Raw genomic sequence first — 20,506 nt, forward strand, 5'->3', positions numbered from 1 at the left:
ATACTAATTAAACAAAATGGTACCGTACAAATAAAGTGCAGCACATGCAAAGTATGCAATGTCTGTGAGAACTTTAAGTAAAGAGACATTAACAAACCATAGAAAAGCAAAACAATAAAAAAAAGGATTTCATTTGTAAAATGTAAAGCAGTTCATTCATTGTAATATTGAAATCTAGCCTAATGACTTGTTTGCACTAAAAATATTGTTTATTTTTGTTACTTAAATAAGATATGGGGTATACAAAATACGACTAACAATTGATTTAATAATATATAATATTAAATACAAAGTTTATAATGGCTATTACTGTTGAATAAATGATAGTTTACATTATGCTGGTGTACTTGATATTGAGAAACATTATGTTAATGACGGGGATTTATCAACAACTTCAGTGAAGGTTGCACTGTTACGTTCATTCTGGAAGGAAGGTTGTAAGCAATGAAATTATTTTAACTTTAAACAACACCTTATGAAGTGCAACTCCGGGATAAAGCTGAATCTGACGCGAGCTGTATCGCATACTTGGAAATATATGAGCAATATCACACTAATATAGAGCTGCAGCGTTAATTTTGTATTTAATCAAGAAATTAAACACTAATTTCATATTCTCTTTCAATAATACAAGCACTTTTCAAGTACCTTTTCATAAATATGGCGGTTAAATATGGCACTTTGAGCACCTTGTAACCATAAACACACAATCTCACAGGATAACTAGTATCTGACACAACAGCTTTTATAGATGACTGCAAGTTTGAAGACTCAAATCATAAAACCATAACAATTAATTTCAGCACTTTTTTTAAAAAAAAAGGGGGATTTTCGCTTGGACTATTTTTGACATCATTTTACTTTCCCAAAATAACCTTTTAGTGATCAGTTCTTAAAAAAGCCCCTTTTTTTAGTGTGAGGAACATGTAAAAAAAAAATCGAAAGAACCTTTTTCCACTATTTAGGATATTAAAGGTTCTTCATTAAACCATTGATGACAATAAAGCACCATTATTATTAAGAGTGTATTAAATATCACTGAGAGAGCAAAGGCTTGATGTTTAATGTCTGTCAGTTACAGACACATTATGGTGATGTTTGAGCTTCATTATCTCCTCATAAAGTTAAAATGCGGGAGGTAATTCAGGTTCAAATAAACTAAAGCAGGAGAACACTGTACAGCTTCACTGAGCTTCAGTCACGTGTGTCCGCACCGAAGGTTTGCAAGAACTTTGACCTTAAAAACTGCGCTAGTGGGAATCAAAGTGGAAAGAAAGAAAACTGCAGGAATGAATGAATCTCTATTGTTTTGCAAGAGGGAATGTTTATTGGATGGATTTCCTTCCCTGTCTTCCCACATCTTTTGCACAGCCACACAAACTTGCATGCTTTTGAAAAATCATAATTCTGACATAAATAGTCAAAATTATATTTATGACATAAAAGTACGAAATAATAACAGAAATTAATAATTTCAACTTTATCTTATAATTTCAACCTTTTATCTAATGATTATGACTTGGTATGTCATCATTTCAGCTTTTTAAACTCATAATTACGACACAGTCATAATTACTATGTCATCATTTTGACTTTATATCGTAATTTTTACTTTTTATATCATTATGATGACTAATTAATGTAAAATTAATTATATCATGACAATATCATCATTTTGACTTCATATCATAATTATGACTTATGTTAGCTATATTAAATTAGTATGTCATCATTTTGACTTTTAATGATATAAATTTAATGTAACATTTTTAATGACATAATGTCATAATTTTTACTTGGTGTGTCATAATTTACGTGCACTTTATTATGATTATGACTTAATTAGTATGATATCCTTAGTATGCCATCACTGGTATACCATCATTAGTATGTCATAATTAGTATGCCATCATTAGTATGTCATAATTAGTATGCCATCATTAGTATGTCATCCACAAAATGTATCATAATTTTGACTTTTTACATCATTAGCTATGAAAAATATGACTTGACATATAATTTCGTCGTGTTTTATCATAATTATAAAACTTAGTATGTCCTAATTTCAGCTTTTTGAGCAATAAGTAAGGTTTACCATGGCTGTTTTTCATATGTGATGCAAATAGACTCCCATACAAACTGTTCTGAATGTTTGTTTTGACATTTTCCATGTAACAATTGGAAACTCCCAGCAGGGACAAAAGGAAAACCAGGATGCAACTGTTACTTCAGATCTAGACAAAAGACTGAGCTTCACTTTAGAGCCAGTGTTTATGATCACAAAGCAAGGTTCTCGCCAGTCATATTCTGGCATGTTATGATGATGATTATTATCATCACCTATATGTTCGGACTCACCTGTGATTTTCCCCCCCGTGTCTCCGTGTCCTCTTCGGTGCTGCAGGAGGAAATAACCGTTGGATTTGTCCGTAACCCAAAGCTTGAGCGCGTTTTTCAGCACAACTTCTTCAGGAGTGAGCCACATCCTCACACACACGGCTTGTGTTGTTGTTGTTACTATTACACACTCGCAGACTCATATTCCGCCCATAATTGCAGTTCCTCTTTTAGGCGAATGTTTATTTCCGCTTTTTTCCAGCCTTTTTTGCTCGCGGTTCCGGCGAGGGAAGTTTCATTTCACATATATCCTCCAAGATGTCCCGAAAAGCTAGTATCAGCTGATCGGTGCGCAGACTGACAGGAATTCTCGACGTTTTTTTATTGTACTAACTGATAATTAACTATAATTTCGCAAACATACTGTCACTATTACCTGACAGACTTCAGTGAGAATCAGAGCGGCTCCAATCAGAAAAACTCGCCTGTCAATCATTTGCGCGCTCGCGTTTGCTTGACCTGTATCTGAGGGCGGGGCTTTATATAAAGGGGCGGGGCGATAATTGGACAGTTTTCACAGACTTATGACGCATTTTAACCACACAGAGCCGTTAAATATGACAGAGCCATACAGATGTAGGCCTACATCCACATCATGTCAGTATGGATCTGGTTTTAACCAAGTGGCAACCTGCCAGTCTCTCTCTTGAATCCAAGACGGAAGGAAGTGACTTTAACTGCAATTCATCGACTGACCGCTAGAGGCAGGCTGCAAAAGAGAGTCAATCCATCAGACCCCCATGTTAAAATGTTCAACTTTACAACAGAAAAAAAATGTTTACAGCCTGGTGCAAAAAGTGGTTTGTGGTCTATATAGCTATTTTCCCCCTTCATGACAACTGTGAGGGCGGTGATTTTTTTTATAACGTTTAAATAATGTTAAGCCTTAAAATTGTGCATACTTAAGGGTGTGGCCACTTGAGTGACAGGTGGATTGCCGCTGATGTCTTGTCTGCTGTCTGTCATTTTCGGTTACGCGGGAGGCGAATATTTTTTAGCAGGATGGTAAGGGAAGATTAATGAATATTCATTAAGGAAGTCATCCCTGATTGGTCTGATGACCTACCCCTAACCCCGCCCCTAAACCCACCCGTCACTGGGGTTAAGACCAATCAGGGAAGACTTCCCTAATGAATATTCATGAGTCTTCCCCTATCATCCTGCAAAAAAAAAAAAATTGCGCGCTGCCAAGATGGCGAAGGCTGGCTCCGCCCACAACTGTCGTCACGGACACTACATACATAGTTTTTTACAGTCTGTGGTTTTAACGGTCATCAGCATCGTAAATCTTAAAAATCTTTGATATTTTCATTAAAAAAATGTGTTGACATATATAACAATATACTTTGAATTATATCACATTTGCATCAAATTACAAAAAACTAGTGACGGTAAAGTTTGCAACTTTCTCTCTTCCGTTATCAATCTCACTCAATTTTTTTTCCTCATTTTGAAAGTTGGGTTTCCTCACTATAGAAGTTTACCCAACTATGACGACTTCCGCTTCCCGGAAATGTGAAAAGGGTCAACAGCCGCTCCAATTTACAAAACTCTCTGCCTGTCAATCATTTGCGCGCTTGGGTTTGCTGACCTGTATTTTAGGGCGGGGCTTTAGATAGATGGGGCGGAGCCTTCACCGGATGGGCGGTCTAATTTGGTGACTGATTATAATTATTTATTTCAGTATATTTGTATTAATAATTTCATTATATTTAGTGCTGGGCAATGATTAAATGCGATTAATCGCATTCAAAATAAAAGTTTGTGTTTACATAATATATGTGTGTGAACTGTGTATAATTATTTTGTAGCCTAAATATAAATACACACATGCATGTATATAGCCTATTTAAGGAAAATATTTATAAAATTATGTATAAATATATATACAGTATGTACATGCAAATATTTATAAATATATACATGCATATGTGTGTATTTATATATACAAAATAATTATACACAGAACACACACATTATGTACACACATATTATGTAAGCACAAACTTTTATTTTGGATGTGATTAATCACGATAAATCGTTGCCCAGCACTAATTACATTATTATCATCAAATGAACAAAGGGAAACGAGAGAAGTGTCCATTTATTTTATGATTGTATGATATGATAACAAATTATTTTGGTGTGAATTAAGATTGTTGTTAAAAAAGAGTTCAAACATTGAAATGCAACTCAGAGGAAGTTGCATTTCGGTAAAATCTCGGTAAAAACGGTAAAATCACAATCTCTTTAGATGCACTTTCAAACTGAAAGATTAAAAATTAAAAGAACGAACCAAGAAAAGATATTTGTATCTCGAAGATACAATAGCAATTTAGCATAAAAGCAGAGTAAACATATGGATTAACATACATAAATAGAAGAAAAGCACCGTTAAATCACATCTTTATAAATGTTCATAAAGCATCAAAAACCATGTCCTTTTGTATTGTGTATAAGTCTGGGGGATAAAAGTAGCTAACATATTCAAGAGATAAATGATCAGGATTTTCATAATAAAAATACTTATTAGATCAAATGAGTGGTTTACTTCAGTAGGACTAAAATAAAGGAACTTAAATCAGCCCAAAACTGATATATTACAATCTTTTAAAAATTACAATTCTTGAAAAACTGTTATATTACAATCAAAAAGTAAATGCAAGTCTGTCACACCTGTCACGTGGTTTGATTGACAGCGCTATCTGGACATTAAAGAAGCTGCACTACAACGCCATATTTGGGCATTCAGAAACAAGTCGGAAAACGGTGCAACCCTGATTATCGTCCTACACATTTCTGCTCCGGTCGAGATTAAATGTGCAGATTAATCGTCTTGTGCAAAAATATTTTTAAATATATTTTTTTATCGTGACGCTAAACTATTTATTTTGTTTTAACAGACAGTTTTTTTTATAAAACTGATGAAAAGGAGGATGTTTTCTATATGTTACGGATACAGCTTGTGTTCGGCCGGAAGAGAATGACGAGCGCTCCTTCTGTTTCCGGCGCTGTGAGAACAGAGGTGTGATTCACACAGCACAGAGATGCAGGTTTGTGTGATTAAAAAACAAATATGTTGTTTATTTCACGTTATATTGTACTTTAAATGAACGTTGATTTCTTGATGTTTTAGAGAAGTTTCTGGAGATGCTGGTTATGATGATGACGATAGTTTAGTAAAGATATTTTGATTAGTAACTAGTAAAAAAGTGATCTTTATATTTACATTGTGTAGTTATTCATGGGTTGGTATTACACTTTAAAAATATATTTTTAGAAGTTGTAAACAAAAAAAATGAGTACGTTTTATAAGAAAATGCTGTTTCATTTGTTCTACATTCAATTATTTCACGTTTAATACGGTGTGTTACTTGCCTTTACTAACTGTTCGTGAAATTTACTTGCAATTTCTGAGCGAAAATGATCTAAAATAAACAATTTTTCGCTGTGATATTGACGACTACAGTGAATGTCAAGGAATATTATAAATGCATATGCCATTTCCATGCCTGAAAAGGCCATATAAATTAGTAAAATAATGAATATCATGGATATTTTTTTAAGGAATATAAATGTTTGTAGTTTTGCTCTGCGCTAACTTATTATTTCATCCATTATTAGTAGACTAAAACTTGAGTGCAGTCTGATAAGGGCAGGGTTATTACACTTAACTAAAACCATTAAAAAACTAAGTTAGGTTTAGTGAAATGATATATATATATATTTAAAAAAATAAAGCAACATTTCTAATTTTCATGTAGTTTATATTGATGTTCTAAAATAACAAACTAAATCTGAAATAAAAATGAATAAAAACTAGACATTTAAAAATAAATGAAAATGACAAAAACATAAAAATGGTTGAAATGGAAAAATAAAAAATAGTTTTAAGTATTAAAAACTATATGACACAAAATAACACTGAGGGTTTTATTTGAGACACCGATTAGTGTAATCATTTAAGTGCATTATTGATTGATAAGCAGTCATTAATATTATACCTGAAGTCATGTAAACTGCTCTGTGAACTCTGGAACTGAAGTTGTAATTTTTCCTGCGTATGGTCGATAACACCACGTCTCTGAATGTGTTTTATTGTGAATGTAGGACCCGAACGCAGATACCGAGTGGAATGACATCCTCAGGAGGAAAGGTATTCTGCCTCCTAAAGAAACAACAGAGGAGGAGGAAGAGGACGAGCAGCTTCATCAGCCTCAGTCTGTCGGTAAGAGGAGTTTTTACACTGGTAATGTCACACAGTAGTAGCTTAAATATTGTTTTTGTTCCCCCTTGTCATCGGATAATCGGTTTTGTTTATCCTGAAGCCTGTGAAACAGTAAATAAGTGTATTACATAGAGTGTTTATACACATGGGATTGTGCAATATACTTTCTACTGCTTATTTTCTAGTTCTTGACGCTATGTTGTGTGTTCCCTTTACTTAGTGTTTTGTATTGTGCTTGTGTGTTAATTTGACCACAAGGAGTTGCACTTAATTTCATTGCACAGCTAAGTGCAATGACAATAAAGGCATTCAATTCAATATGTGAGCTCATATTCTGTTCCTTTGCAGTGAAGACTTATGAGAGCATGACTCTAGAGGAGCTGGAGGAAAATGAAGATGAGTTTAGTGATGAGGATGAACAGGCCATGGAGATGTACAGGTACATATTGAAGATATCCACCATTATGTTGTAGTCCTCCTATGGCTGTTGTTCTTGTCACTACTAACAAATAAAGTTATGTGTTTTTGCACTGCATTGCATTGATATTTAAACCTCCACTCTGCAGTGAAATTAATTCAGAGGATAATTGTGGATAATTCAAGCCTTTGTCTTGTGAACTTTACACTTCAGATTCAAGATTGAAAATCTCTCATTCATACAATGTTTAGCTCTGAAAATAAAACATTTGAATGCTGATTGTAATATGGCCTCTTTGTTCTTGAATCTGTTTAACCATCTATAGTCGCCTTTTCACTGCAAAGATGGTGTTGCATTATGCTGATTGTCACATGTTTCACAATGATAGTGAAGCGTCTCTGATGCTGCATTTCATTAGCTATATCTCCATCCAAAGTTGTGAATTTAACTTATGAGCAAAATTAAAACATTTGCGAATAAAGCACCGTTTCCATCCAGTGAGCCGAAGAACAAAACCGTCATAAACTGGTGCTAAATATCACTAAGAATATGTATATTCAGTAGACTGTATATAACAATTTCGTATATAATAAAAGACTTGTCTCAGAACGCGCAGACGAAACACAAAGTTATCTTGCTTTTTGTGGCAGATGAATGGTGGAAAAGGGAATTATACCGAAGCACTTTGATGACAGACTTTGCTCAGGCATTTCGGAAAGACAAAACTGCATTTTTAGATGCTATGCAACATGATCTGTCCACTGATTAGTCCAGTTATGCCGTCCCATCGCAAAGTCAAATGTGTTTTTTGATGCGCATCAAGGAATTTTTTCGGTAAATGTGTTTCCATCGTAGTTAATGCGCATGTTTTCTTTTCAGTTAAAAAGTTTAACGGACTCAATTGAGTGCAATAAGCATTTTTAGGATTTCCATCCATCCAGCTTTTTATTTTATTTTTATGCGGTATCCCAAAAAGGTGGCTATTTAGACAAACTGCAGACTAAAACCCTGAACTATTACAAACACTATTCTATTCAAGTAATGAATGTTTATAATTGTGCCTTCTCTAATAGTGTGTTAATAATTGTGCGTGGTCTCTCTCTGACAGACAGAAGAGGCTTGCCGAGTGGAAAGCGAACCAGATAAAGAACGCGTTTGGGGAGTTGAATGAGATCTCGGGTCAGGATTACGTGAAGGAAGTGAACGAGGCTGGAGCCGGAATCTGGGTGGTGCTGCATCTCTACAAACCGGGGTGATTTTACACTGACCTTTGCACTCAAATCACTTTGCAGACAGTCATTTCTATATATGCATATGTTATAATTTATAATGCAAAACGTTGTAGTAAAGATGCATTGGATTTTAAAGGATTAGTTCACCTGCAAAATGAAAATTTCCTAATAATTTACTCACCCCAATGCCATCCAAGATATCCGTGTCTTTCTTTCCTCAGTGGAAGAGAAAATAAGTTTTTTGAGGAAAACATTTCTGGATTTTTCTTCGGATAATGGACTTCAATGGCAACCAACGTTTTGAAGTCCAAATCAATGCAGTTTCAAAGGTCTTTGAAGTGCTTCAGCGGACTGTGCACGATCAGCTGAGGAGGAGGGGCTTATCTAGCGAAACGATAGGTAATTAATTAAAATATATATATACTTTTTAACTACAATTGTTCAGATTGAGCTGATCTGCAACACGCCGGGAACTACGTCATCACGTTGAAAGGTCACGCTCGAAAAAAAAAAAGTTTAGCTTTTAAAAGATTTAAACACCCAGGATACGCACATGTAAGGACCATTTTAAACAATAATATGACACAAAGACATAAATATGTCATTAAACATACAATACTATTTGAACTATCCTCCTCCGCTTTGTAAACAGTAGGGCGGTACTTCCGCCGGCGACATCGAGCGTGACCTTTCAACCTGATGACGTAGTTCCCGGCACGTTGCAAATCAGCTCAATCCGAACAATTGTAGTTAAGAGTCTATCGTGCACAGTCCGCTGAAGCACTTCAAAGACCTTTGAAACTGCATTGATTTTGACTTCTCAAACGTTGGTTGCCATTGAAGTCCATTATTCGAAGAAAAATCCAAATCCAGAAGTTTTCCTCAAACTTATTTTCTCTTCCACTGAGGAAAGAAAGACATGGATATCTTGAATGGCATTAGGGTGAGTAAGTTATTAGGAAATTTTCATTTTGAGGTGAACTACTGTAATCCTTTAAGTTCCCATGCACGTTTTCTTATTTATGTATCCTTCTCTTCTTATTAAAGGGGCTGTATGTAAGAACGTCATGCATTAATCGCTCTGTTATCAATAATGTGTGAACAGCTTGTATAAAAGAAGACCTTCCTAGGTTGTCTATGAAAGCCTGTAGACTGATGTTTACATGAATGATTCGGGACATTTTTGCCAGGAAAATCAAAAGATGTGACGTTTACTCTCTCGCTCCTAAAAGAGTCTCTTCTGTTCAATGACACATGAAACTAATGCAGGATAATGTACAGATAATGATACTGTAATGTCACGGATTCATACAAACTAGAGTCAGATCTATATAGTCTCAAATATACTTTATAATCAAACTATCATAAGTGTAATTTTAATGACTGAATATCAACATCTCTATGATCAGATGCTTTCTGAACTGCTGTTTCCTCATTTTTGTTGTTTATTCTGTTATTGAGAGGAAAGCGCTGCACATATTTACATGTTCATCTTAGCATGGACGGCGTCTGGATGTTTGTTAACAGTGAAGGAATATCCAACTTCTTTTTACTTCTAAGCAAAGAAAGAAAAATAATTTGAGTATATCGGTCCTTGAATCACGTCTCTTGTAAGTCACGTATGGGTTTCTGCTGTTAATTAACGGCCATTGGTGTCGCTAATAACGAGGGTTTCTGAATTCTACATGAAGCCCCTTTAACTGATATAAATACTTCCCTTGCCTAAATGAAAGTGTCATACAGGACCTTGACTAATAAATGTGGTTGTTATCCCGCAGGATCCCGTTGTGCACACTGATAAACCAGCATCTGTCAAATCTGGCCCACAAGTTTCCTCAAACCAAGTTCATCAAATCTATTTCCACCACCTGCATTCCCAACTACCCCGACCGCAACCTGCCCACGCTGTTCATCTACCACGAGGGCGAGATGAAGGCCCAGTTCATCGGCCCGCTGGTCTTTGGAGGCATGAACCTGAAGTGTGACGGTGAGAGGGATTTTTCTTGCTTGTAAAGGAGTGAAACTAACACAACCACAAAATTATATAATATTAACCACTCATGAACACAAATGCTATTTGTTGATTGTAATCAAAATTATTTAAAAAAAAATGAAATGCTGTTGATTGCCATGAACTGCCATTTGCCATTGCTGCTGATATGGTGTTAAATCATATATAAATAAATGTTGATCACATAAAATTAATTGACTGTCTTTTTGTAGTACAAACAATAGCAATAGCTTTTTTTCCTAGTATCCTACATTCATTAATGTATTAATACATTTTCATTCAGCAATATTATTTATTTAATACAAATAAATTGGTATTTATATTTTTTTATTTATATATTTAAATTGTTTTTTAATTAATTTAATTCTAAGTAAATATTTAGCATGCCAATTAGTTCTAAAAACGAGTAAAAATAGGTTTTGTGATGATCATTTGAATTTGTGGATAAGGAATTTCTTTATACATGTCATTAAATTTGTTATTTTGTATAAGTATAAATCTTTTCCATACATGACAGTTCATACTGACTATCCAGCACCAAAAATATATAATAAAAAGTATCTATTTTGTATCTAAAGTATCTGATCACTGTGTAATCACCACTGGCAGCTGTGAAAAATATGATACACCGGTATTTTGCCAGTTGAGTTTTATCTGTATCATCTTTTTATTATTTTAATTCCTTTTATAACTGTTAATTTTCCTTGCTTTTATTTCGTGATTATTTTAATTCCTCTCTGTGTAAAGCACTTTGAATTACCATAGTGTATGAAATGTGCAATATAAATAAACTTGCCTTGCCTATTATTTTCTGTTGTCATTTTCACGTTTCCTTACCAAAGATGTGTATGTGTGTGTGTGTGTGTTTCAGAGCTGGAGTGGCGTTTATCTGAGACCGGTGCTGTGAAGACTGACCTGGAGGAAAACCCCAGAAAACAGATCCAGGATCAGATGATGACGTCCATTCGCTGCTCGGCGCCGAACCGCAGAAACGGTGATGAGGACTCAGACGAGGACTGATGTTATATCACAAACACACACAGCTGGACTGCTATGGTGCCAGTCTCACTAAATTCAGTCGTTTCGTGGCGACTCTAACACATCAGAAAAGACTGTTTAAACCGTTGCCGAGCAGACTCTAAAATTTGCCATATTAAAAAGACACAGGGACGGCACTTCCCATAGAGAATGACTCCTGCTTATCTTGCACTCAAACAATTTTAAACCAGCCATAATTTTCACTGAAATTTTGTTTTATATTCGATTTCTAATAATACAACCTATGTCAGTTCAATGCTTGCCACCATTTATTATATAAAAACATATATTGATTTGAGTGCATTTTACTGTCGTGTGTGTGTGTTAATGACTAGCGGCGTTTCCGCTAGTTACCCACATCCCTCTAAACCGAGCTTAAAGACGAGCTGTGATATTTAAGGATATGTCATAAACCATTTCGGGCTATTTCCCATCAATTTCCTTTTTGCATTTTACCATTACCCAGGCTTTCTGATTTGCACCCGCATACTGAAATGCTTCATCTCTGCGTATTGTTTTAGCAATAATACATAAACCGTCAGCAAGCATGAGGTTACATTTATTAAAAGAGATTTTAATGAAATCTGGTAGTTTTTTTATGTAGCTTGACAGCAACACTGATGCAGCTTTAACACATTATAGGCATTACGGTGTCAGAGAGAATCCCAGATAAGAACAGAGGACGTCTGTAGAGAGGAGAAACACACGGGGTTAAATCCAACAATTTACATGGAAATGAATCAAATCTTTAAACAGACGCTCATGCTCACTATTGTAGCTCATTTCCATCTCGGTTACATCCTATCTGCACTCTATTGTCCTATAAACAACAGCAAAAACATCAAAAATGATGCGTCTGTCTTCTCATACATTGCATTGCTCTCAGTTACAGTTTTTTACAATCGCCAGGAAACATTTCTCAGTACTTGGGTCACTTTTTCTCTGTGAGCTAAACTTTGGGTCATTTATCATTGTTTTGGTACAAAATGTATTCAAATTACACAAACAACAACACAAAAACTCAATGTACCAACAAGCCAATTTGCACATTTAAATACAAACCTACAGTTTTTACCATCACTAAAACAACTTTCTCAATATTTAGGTCACAGTTTCAAAACTCTTGAGCACAAAATCAGTCTATGTGAGATAAATTGTGGGTCATTTATCTCTGCATTTGCACAAAATGCATTCAATGATGACATCTTTCAAATTGCACGTTTACATACTCTTTTCAAAACTGTTAGACTTAAAGTCCCCCTGTAGTCAATTATTTTATCCCTTAAAACTCATCCTTGATCCCCAAAATTACATTTTTAAATGTTTTTCTTTGAAAAAAAAAAAACTTCATGAAACTGCTTGAATGTAACTCGACACCCTTGCCTCATTTAGTATGTGCGGTTCTATGAATATGCAAATGAGCCACGCCTCCACTCACTCACTCACTCACTCAGAGATCCACTCGTTGACGATCACACTTTGATCTGATTGGTTACAAGGTAGTTTGTGACGTCAGAAACACCAGCGATTTCTAACCGTGGTGTTTTTGAGACTGTCTTTGGTTCACTGCAGTTTTAAGGAGAAAATACTGAGCAATGCTGTCGACTTATGAATTTACACATGGTTTGTCTTAAAGCATATTAAAAACACCACATATAAACAACATTAAAAGCTGGATTTTAAAAACTATCTTGTAAGTTGTAACCAATCAGATCAACGAGTGATCGTCAACGAGTGGATCTCTGCGTGAGTGGAGGCGGGTCTCATTTGCATATTCATAGAACCGCGTATACTAAATGAGGCAAGGGTGTCGAGTTACATGCGTAATTCTTTTCAAGGAAAACGTTTAAATATGTAATTTTGATCAAAAAATTGACTACAGGAGGACATTAAGCAGACAGTCTACTAATACTCTGCTATTTGACATGTAGTTGCTTTATAGTTTATAGAATGATTATAATAAAGTGTTAACAAACTTTGCTTGTGTTCTGGAAGAATGAGCCAAGTTTTTTGGTAGTTTTAGTGAATTTTGAGCTGCTGTGTCAAACTGAAAGTTGGAAGAGTTTTGAAAAAATGACCAAAGCATTGAGAAATGTGTCCTAGCGATTGTTAAAAAAAAAGTTATAATTTGAAAGACCCTTAAAGTTCTTATTCAGTAATGATAGAAGTTATGTAATTTAAAAGGTCAAAAAAATGCAAGAACCCTGAATCGTGCGTCTGCCTTACACAATGGTTTGGTTTTCACGCACCTCGCGTGTTTCTTCCAGAAGAGCCGCAAACGTTCTTCAGCTTCTCTAAGAAAAAGACACACGTTACTCAAAAAAGACACAGGAAATTAAAGAAATTAATCAGTGACCAGAACTGAGAGGAGATTGCCTGCACCTGTTGTTTCTTCCTGCGCAGAGAGAGTTTCGGCGAGAGACGCATCAGCGGATGAACCGAATGAGACTGAAGACGAGGAGAAAACATATTCATATGTACAGTAGCGGACAAAAATGACCCTACAAATTCTATTAAACCATCAAAATACAGGTGAAACTCGAAAAATTAGAATATCATGCAACAGTTCATGTATTTCAGTGATTTAAATTAAAAAGTGAAACTAATATATTTAGTATATATAACTATATACATATGCATGATTATACTTTTCAGAGGGCCGACATTTCTGTATTTAAAATCCTTTTTTTTTATTGATTTCATGTAATATTCTAATTTTCTGAGATTTTGAATTTGGGGTTTTCATAAGCTGTAAGCCGTAATCATCAAAATTATAACTTTTGCACGATATTCTAATTTTTCGAGTTTCACCTGTACACTGTAAAAAGTGTTCATGACACTTACTTACTTTTTTTTTTTTTAGTAAACCCTTTGCCTTAAAATTATTAAGTAAATAAGCGTAATGCTTAATTGAAAAAAATTAAGTTATGAGAACTTGACAATTCCACATAACTTAATTTTTTCGATTAAGCATTAAGTTTATTTGCTTAATAATTTTAAGGCAACAGGTTTCCTACATTTTTTTAAGTTAAGTCAACTGATCACTTTTTACAGTAAAATATTTAAAATATGAGGGAAGAACAAAACACTAAACTTGGTTTACGTATTTATCTGACAATCATCAATTTTTTGGCATTATACAGTTACAGGTTTTATTTTACTATGCAAAAAGCTGAGAGGAAAATGCAAATATTGACCACAACATAATCAGATATTCATATTTAGCTGGTTCTCTCTTGTGTTTGCACGTGTTCCTGATTTCTTTGTATGACAGCCTGGATAAAAATGATGTCTGCAAAATTTGCCAAGTGTAAATTGCATCATTATATATATAAATTGCGCAACAATGCAATATGCTTACAAAATCTTTATGACATTAAATTAAATGGTCAATTTTCAAAGGCTGGACATCACTTTTAGCCACTACTGTATGTTATCAGGGAATATGCATTATATAGAGAGAATGAATACAGTAGTAACATGAGATGTTGATACCTCTCTCTCTACTCCGCCGGCTGAGTTGTGTGCTTTGGAATAATGAAACAGGAACTAAAGAACAGAAGAAAAACATCAGTTTGAGATTATCATAAAACAGGACGGAGAGCAGAAGCTGCTCTATATAAACTTACCCTCTTAAAAACATTCTGGATCTGCTCCTGTAGAAACACATGAGAGAGTTCAGACACGGGGTCAAAGGTCATGATGATGAATTCACTCACACACACACTTACCTGGTCCTGGTTCCTCCACTCCACACCACACAGAGAACTTAGTAAAGCCGAGGCCTAAAAACAGTACAGTATGATTAGCTGTGACTTCATTTACATTTACAGTAAGAGCAGGAATGATGTCCTATAATCTACATGAGATTCATAGTGGAGTTTAGCGGTTGGAAATCAATCAATTTTCAGTTTGTATATGGGATGCATGGATGATAGATAGATAATTGAATGGATGATAGATAGATGATAGATAGATGGATGATGGATGGATGAATGGTTGATAGATAGATGGATGAATGGATGATGGATAGATGAATGGGTGATGAATGGATGATGGATAAATGGATGATAGATGGATGGATGGATGGATGATAGATAGATGAATGGATGATAGATAGATGGATGAATGGATGATGGATGGATGAAAGATAGATGGATGATAGACGATGGATGGATGAATGTATGATAGATAGATGGATGAATAGATGATGGATGGATGAATGGATGATGGATGGATGAATGTATGATAGATAGATGGATGAATAGATGATGGATGGATGAATGGATGATAGATGGATGATGGATGGATGAATTGATGATAGATGGATGAATGGATGATAGATAGATGGATGAATAGATGCTGGATGGATGAATGGATGATAGATAGATCGATGAATAGATGATGGATGGATGAATGGATGATAGATAGTTAGATGAATGGATGATGGATGGATGAATGGATGATAGATAGATGGATGAATAGATGATGGATGGATGAATGGATGATAGATAGATAGATGAATAGATGATGGATGGATGAATGGATGATAGATAGATAGATGAATGGATGATGGATGGATGGATGAGTAGATGATGGATGAGTAGATGATGGATGGATGCATGGATGATAGATAGACAGATGGATGAATGGATGATGGATAGATGAATGGGTGATGAATGGATGATGGATGGATGAATGGATGGATCATAGATAGATGGATGAATGGATGATAGATAGATAGATGAAATGGATGGATGAATGGATGATAGATAGATAGATTAATGGATGATGGATGGATGAAAGATTGATGGATGAATAGATAATGGATGGATGAATGGATGATAGATAGAAAGATGAATAGATGATGTATGATGAATGGATGATAGATAGATACATGAATGGATGATGGATGGATGAATGGATGATGGATGGATGAATGGATGATAGATAGATGGATAGATAGATAGATAGATAGATAGATAGATAGATAGATAGATAGATAGATAGATAGATGGATGATAGATAGATAGATGAATGGATGATGGATGGATGAAAGATAGATGGATGATAGACGATGGATGGATGAATGGATGATAGATAGATAGATTAATGGATGATGGATGGATGAATGGATGATGGATGGATGAATGGATGATAGATAGATAGATAGATAGATAGATAGATAGATAGATAGATAGATAGATGATAGATAGATAGATGAATGGATGATGGCTGGATGAAAGATAGATGGATGATAGACGATGGATGGATGAATGGATGATAGATAGATAGATTAATGGATGATGGATGGATGAATGGATGATGGATGGATGAATGGATGATAGATAGATAGATAGATGGATGATAGATAGATAGATGAATGGATGATGGATGAATGGATGATAGATAGATGGATGAGTAGATGATGGATGGATGAATGGATGATAGATAGATGGATGATAGATAGATGAATGGATGATAGATAGACAGATGGATGAATGGATGATAGATAGATGGATGAATGGATGATAGATATATGGATGGATGGATGATGGATAGATGGATGAGTAGATGATGGATGGATGAATGGATGATAGATAGACAGATGGATGATAGATAGATGAATGGATGATAGATAGGCAGATAGATGAATGGATGATAGATAGATGGATGAATGGATGAATGGATGATAGATAGATGAATGGATGATAGATAGATGAATGGATGATAGATAGATAGATAGATAGATAGATAGATAGATAGATGAATGGATGATAGATAGATGAATGGATGATAGATAGATAGATAGATGAATGGATGATGAATGGATGATAGATAGATGGATGAATAGATGATGGATGAATGGATGTAGATAGATGAATAGATGATGGATGGATGAAAGATAGATAGATGAATGGATGATGGATGGATGGATGATAGATAGATGGATGAGTAGATGATGGATGGATGAATGGATGATAGATAGATAGATAGATAGATAGATAGATAGATAGATAGATAGATAGATAGATAGATAGATAGATAGATAGATGCAACATGGAGTCACTCATTAGACAAAAATTAAGCCAAAAATAAAATAATTCATCCATACCTGAATATAATCTCCATAATCATCACAATCTGTGGGAGGTCTAGGATAGCCTTCTGCAATCACACACAAAGACGATCTGTTTTACTGATGAACAGACAGATGGATCCCACTCTGAAATCCTGAACGATTATTATCATAATGTGGGAAACAACCTTAAATTATTCTTATGGGAATTATTATAACAGGATTTCAACAAAATGCAAAAAAACCCTAGATGTTTTTGGTAACACTTTACAATACGGTTAAATTGGTTAACATTAGTTAAATTACATTAGTGACCATAAACTAAGAACAATACTTTTACAGCATTTATTTATATCAGTTAATTTTCATTTAAACGTTTACTAATACATTTTTAAATTAGAAGTTGTATATGTTAATATTATTTAATGTAGCTGACATGAACTAACAATGAACAGTTAAATGTTTAATAACATTAACAAAGAATCATAAATACTTTAACAAACGTATTGCTAATTAAGATTAGTTCATGCATTAACTAAGTTAATTAATGGAATATTATTCCATGTTTTACAAACAAGACTTATGATGATAAACTAAAAGACCCAGTAGGATCCCAAAAGAAAATGTGGATTTAAAACTCCATGCACTTTATATGAATAGGCTATACAATATAGAATCAAATATGAATTTAATTATTTGATTCAGATTTATTCCAAATGATCAACAGGAATCCTGAACAAATTAGAAATTCAAACACCATGTAAAGCTGATAACTAACTTTATAGAATAAGAGAAATGCGTCTTGTCATCTGTTGATACACAAAATATTTAGATATTTTACATTAAATTTGACAGTGAAAAATACATCCGTCTAAATAATAATATTTACTAAATCTAATGTCAACTGAAATGAAAGTGCTGAAGTTACTCACCAACAGCTGAATAAAAGCTGCTGATAAACCAAACTAAACAGCAAAACACCGAAAAGTGCTGATAGCAAGCGCTCCCCATAATATCCGTGTGAGTTGGGTTGAGTTCTGAATGATGTTCTGGTTCTGGAGAAGAACTGAAGTCATGCTGATGCTGAAAACGGGGATGAAGTCTCTCATAGCGGGCGACCAATCAACACCGAGATCGAGTCCCCGCGCGCGAGTTACCAGAGCGCGCTCTCGCTCTTGGCGCGTCACACACACACACACACAGAGGAAATAATCACGCGTCACAGGGACACCACATTCAATTATGTGGGCTTACCTACCACCCTCTTAGTCGAGAGACTCGAAACCCCCGAAAAGACATCAAAACCACAAGGTTTGTGTTGTACATGTTCTACAATCACAGTTTTTAGCAGCCACTAAAGTCAGTTCATAAGTTGGTTAACGTTAGGCCTTAGATAGTTTCTTGACATGCTTACAAGTAGGCTAATGTCATTATTTAAGGGATATTCCTACCAAAAAATGTAAATGCTGTCATCATTTGCTCACCCTCAAGTTGTTCCAATCCAGAATTAATTTCTTTCTTCTGCTGAACACAAAAAGAAGATATTTGGAAGAATGTTGGATCACATTTACTTCCATAGTACCATATTTTTTTTCTACTATGGAAGTTGGTAACTGTCTGGTTACCAAAATTATACAAAATATTTTATTTTGTGTTTAACCGAAGAAAGAAACTCATACAGGTTTTGAACAACTTGAGGGAGAATAATATACATTTTTGTGCGAACTATCCTTTTTTTATCACTTCTGATGCATATCACAAATAAGCTGTTTTCTCTGATCTGCTAAAACCAGCCAAACAGCTTTTTTGTTTGTTTTTCAGCACTCTCCACACTGGTGGAAATGAAACATCCAAAACACACTTTCAAGTCTTTATTTTATTGCCCTTTATCTAAAGTTTTATTTTCAGTCCGTTTGTGTCAGAAATCTCCACTTCAGCTTTACTCTGACTAAACTTTACATTTTTAGTCCTAACGATATTCTTAAGGTTTGTTCATGTATCATTCCCCTGATTTAGCCTATAGAACATTTTACTACTAAAAACATGGTGAAAATGTATATTGCTGTCAAATGATTCCAAAAAAATCACGAATTGCGATTAATCACACCTAACATTAAAGTTTTTCATATATTTTTCTATTGCAATAAGTTTTACAATTTTAATCTCCAAATGAACGTAGAAACAACAAAGTCAAGTCACCTTCGTTTATACAGCGCTTTTAACAATAATAGATTGTTTCAAAGCAGCTTCACAGTGATAATAGGAAATTATAGTAACAGAGATATTAGGCATTCAGATTTACAGTAAAAAAAAACAAAAGTCAGACCGGCTCAGATTTTTCCAAGTCAATCACACGTTGATCTGATTGGTTACATGGTAGTTTGTGACGTCAGAAACACCAGCGATTTCAAACCGTGTTTTTAAGACTGTCTTTGGTTCACTGCAGTTTTAAGGAGAAAATGCTCAGAAATGCTGTCGACTTATGAATGTACGCATGATTTGTCTTAAAGCATATTAAAAACATTAAAAACATAAAAACAAAATGTTGTTGATATATATAGGGATTGTACAAAACAATCCTGTATTTACTTGCACATGATGGAGCACCTGGAGTTCAGTGTTTAAATATAAAAGCACGAGTCCTGCCCTGATAAAAAGGAAATAACTGAGAGACTATATATAACCAATAGGCTACAGAGGTTCTTATTAATTCAACCTCTCCAGATTGAAAGAAAAATAATACATGCTCCTGTTTTAGATTTAAACAATCGCTGCAATGGATGTTTTGATCAGTGAAGATTAGAATAACATGTTCATTATTCCAGATTGGATGGAGCTGTTTTTCTATAAGCGGTGACGTCACTGAATCTTCTGCTGATCGTGTTTCCAGTGTTTCGTCTTTGATGCATTAATAATGAATCACACATTGGATCGAGGCGTGTTAACGACATGTTACGGCAGCTTTACACGCAAAGCTGAGCAGAGACGAGATCCACGTGACCTGTAGCTTTTCCAGGAGAGCGGGGCACAACCTAACGCTTTTACACTTTCTCAGTTTGTGTAATCCTAATTAAAGGTGTATTGTGTAATATTTCTGTGGATC

General features: G+C 34.7%; 3 protein-coding genes across 5 annotated transcripts in view; 1 reads left to right on the top strand and 2 right to left on the bottom strand.

Annotated features, from left to right (window-relative positions):
- Window positions 1–2,844, bottom strand: part of tbc1d8 (TBC1 domain family member 8) — a 44,861-nt gene extending 42,017 nt beyond the window's left edge. For both annotated transcript variants that reach the window (XR_013197283.1, XM_077217151.1), the window contains exon 1: window positions 2,359–2,844. Coding sequence is in view for 1 of the 2 variants with exons in the window: in XM_077217151.1 (XP_077073266.1) it covers window positions 2,359–2,485 (127 nt within the window). In the remaining variant the exon portion in view is untranslated. The remainder of the gene's footprint in view (window positions 1–2,358) is intronic.
- Window positions 2,845–5,342: 2,498 nt separating this feature from the next.
- On the top strand, window positions 5,343–11,907 carry pdcl3 (phosducin-like 3). The gene is made up of 6 exons (XM_077216448.1): window positions 5,343–5,450; window positions 6,508–6,625; window positions 6,974–7,064; window positions 8,152–8,295; window positions 10,054–10,262; window positions 11,158–11,907. Exons 1-6 carry the CDS (start codon window positions 5,445–5,447, stop codon window positions 11,304–11,306), a joined length of 717 nt encoding a protein of 238 aa, XP_077072563.1. The 5' UTR covers window positions 5,343–5,444; the 3' UTR covers window positions 11,307–11,907.
- Window positions 11,884–18,564, bottom strand: nms (neuromedin S). 2 transcript variants are annotated; one of them, XM_077216449.1, is made up of 8 exons: window positions 18,336–18,564; window positions 17,440–17,492; window positions 15,056–15,109; window positions 14,954–14,980; window positions 14,820–14,873; window positions 13,707–13,772; window positions 13,574–13,613; window positions 11,884–12,010 (listed from the first exon to the last, which is right to left on the bottom strand). In XM_077216449.1, exons 1-8 carry the CDS (start codon window positions 18,412–18,414, stop codon window positions 11,970–11,972), a joined length of 414 nt encoding a protein of 137 aa, XP_077072564.1. In that variant the 5' UTR covers window positions 18,415–18,564; the 3' UTR covers window positions 11,884–11,969. The 2 variants fall into 2 exon arrangements, with proteins under 2 accessions (XP_077072564.1, XP_077072565.1); XM_077216450.1 differs by having other exon boundaries at window positions 11,981–12,010; window positions 13,574–13,618.
- Window positions 18,565–20,506: the final 1,942 nt, after the last annotated feature.

Source organism: Siphateles boraxobius, unplaced genomic scaffold (assembly GCF_051911475.1).
Source record: "Siphateles boraxobius isolate OS27281-9 unplaced genomic scaffold, OSU_SipBor_1 7, whole genome shotgun sequence".
Taxonomy (NCBI): domain Eukaryota; kingdom Metazoa; phylum Chordata; class Actinopteri; order Cypriniformes; family Leuciscidae; genus Siphateles; species Siphateles boraxobius.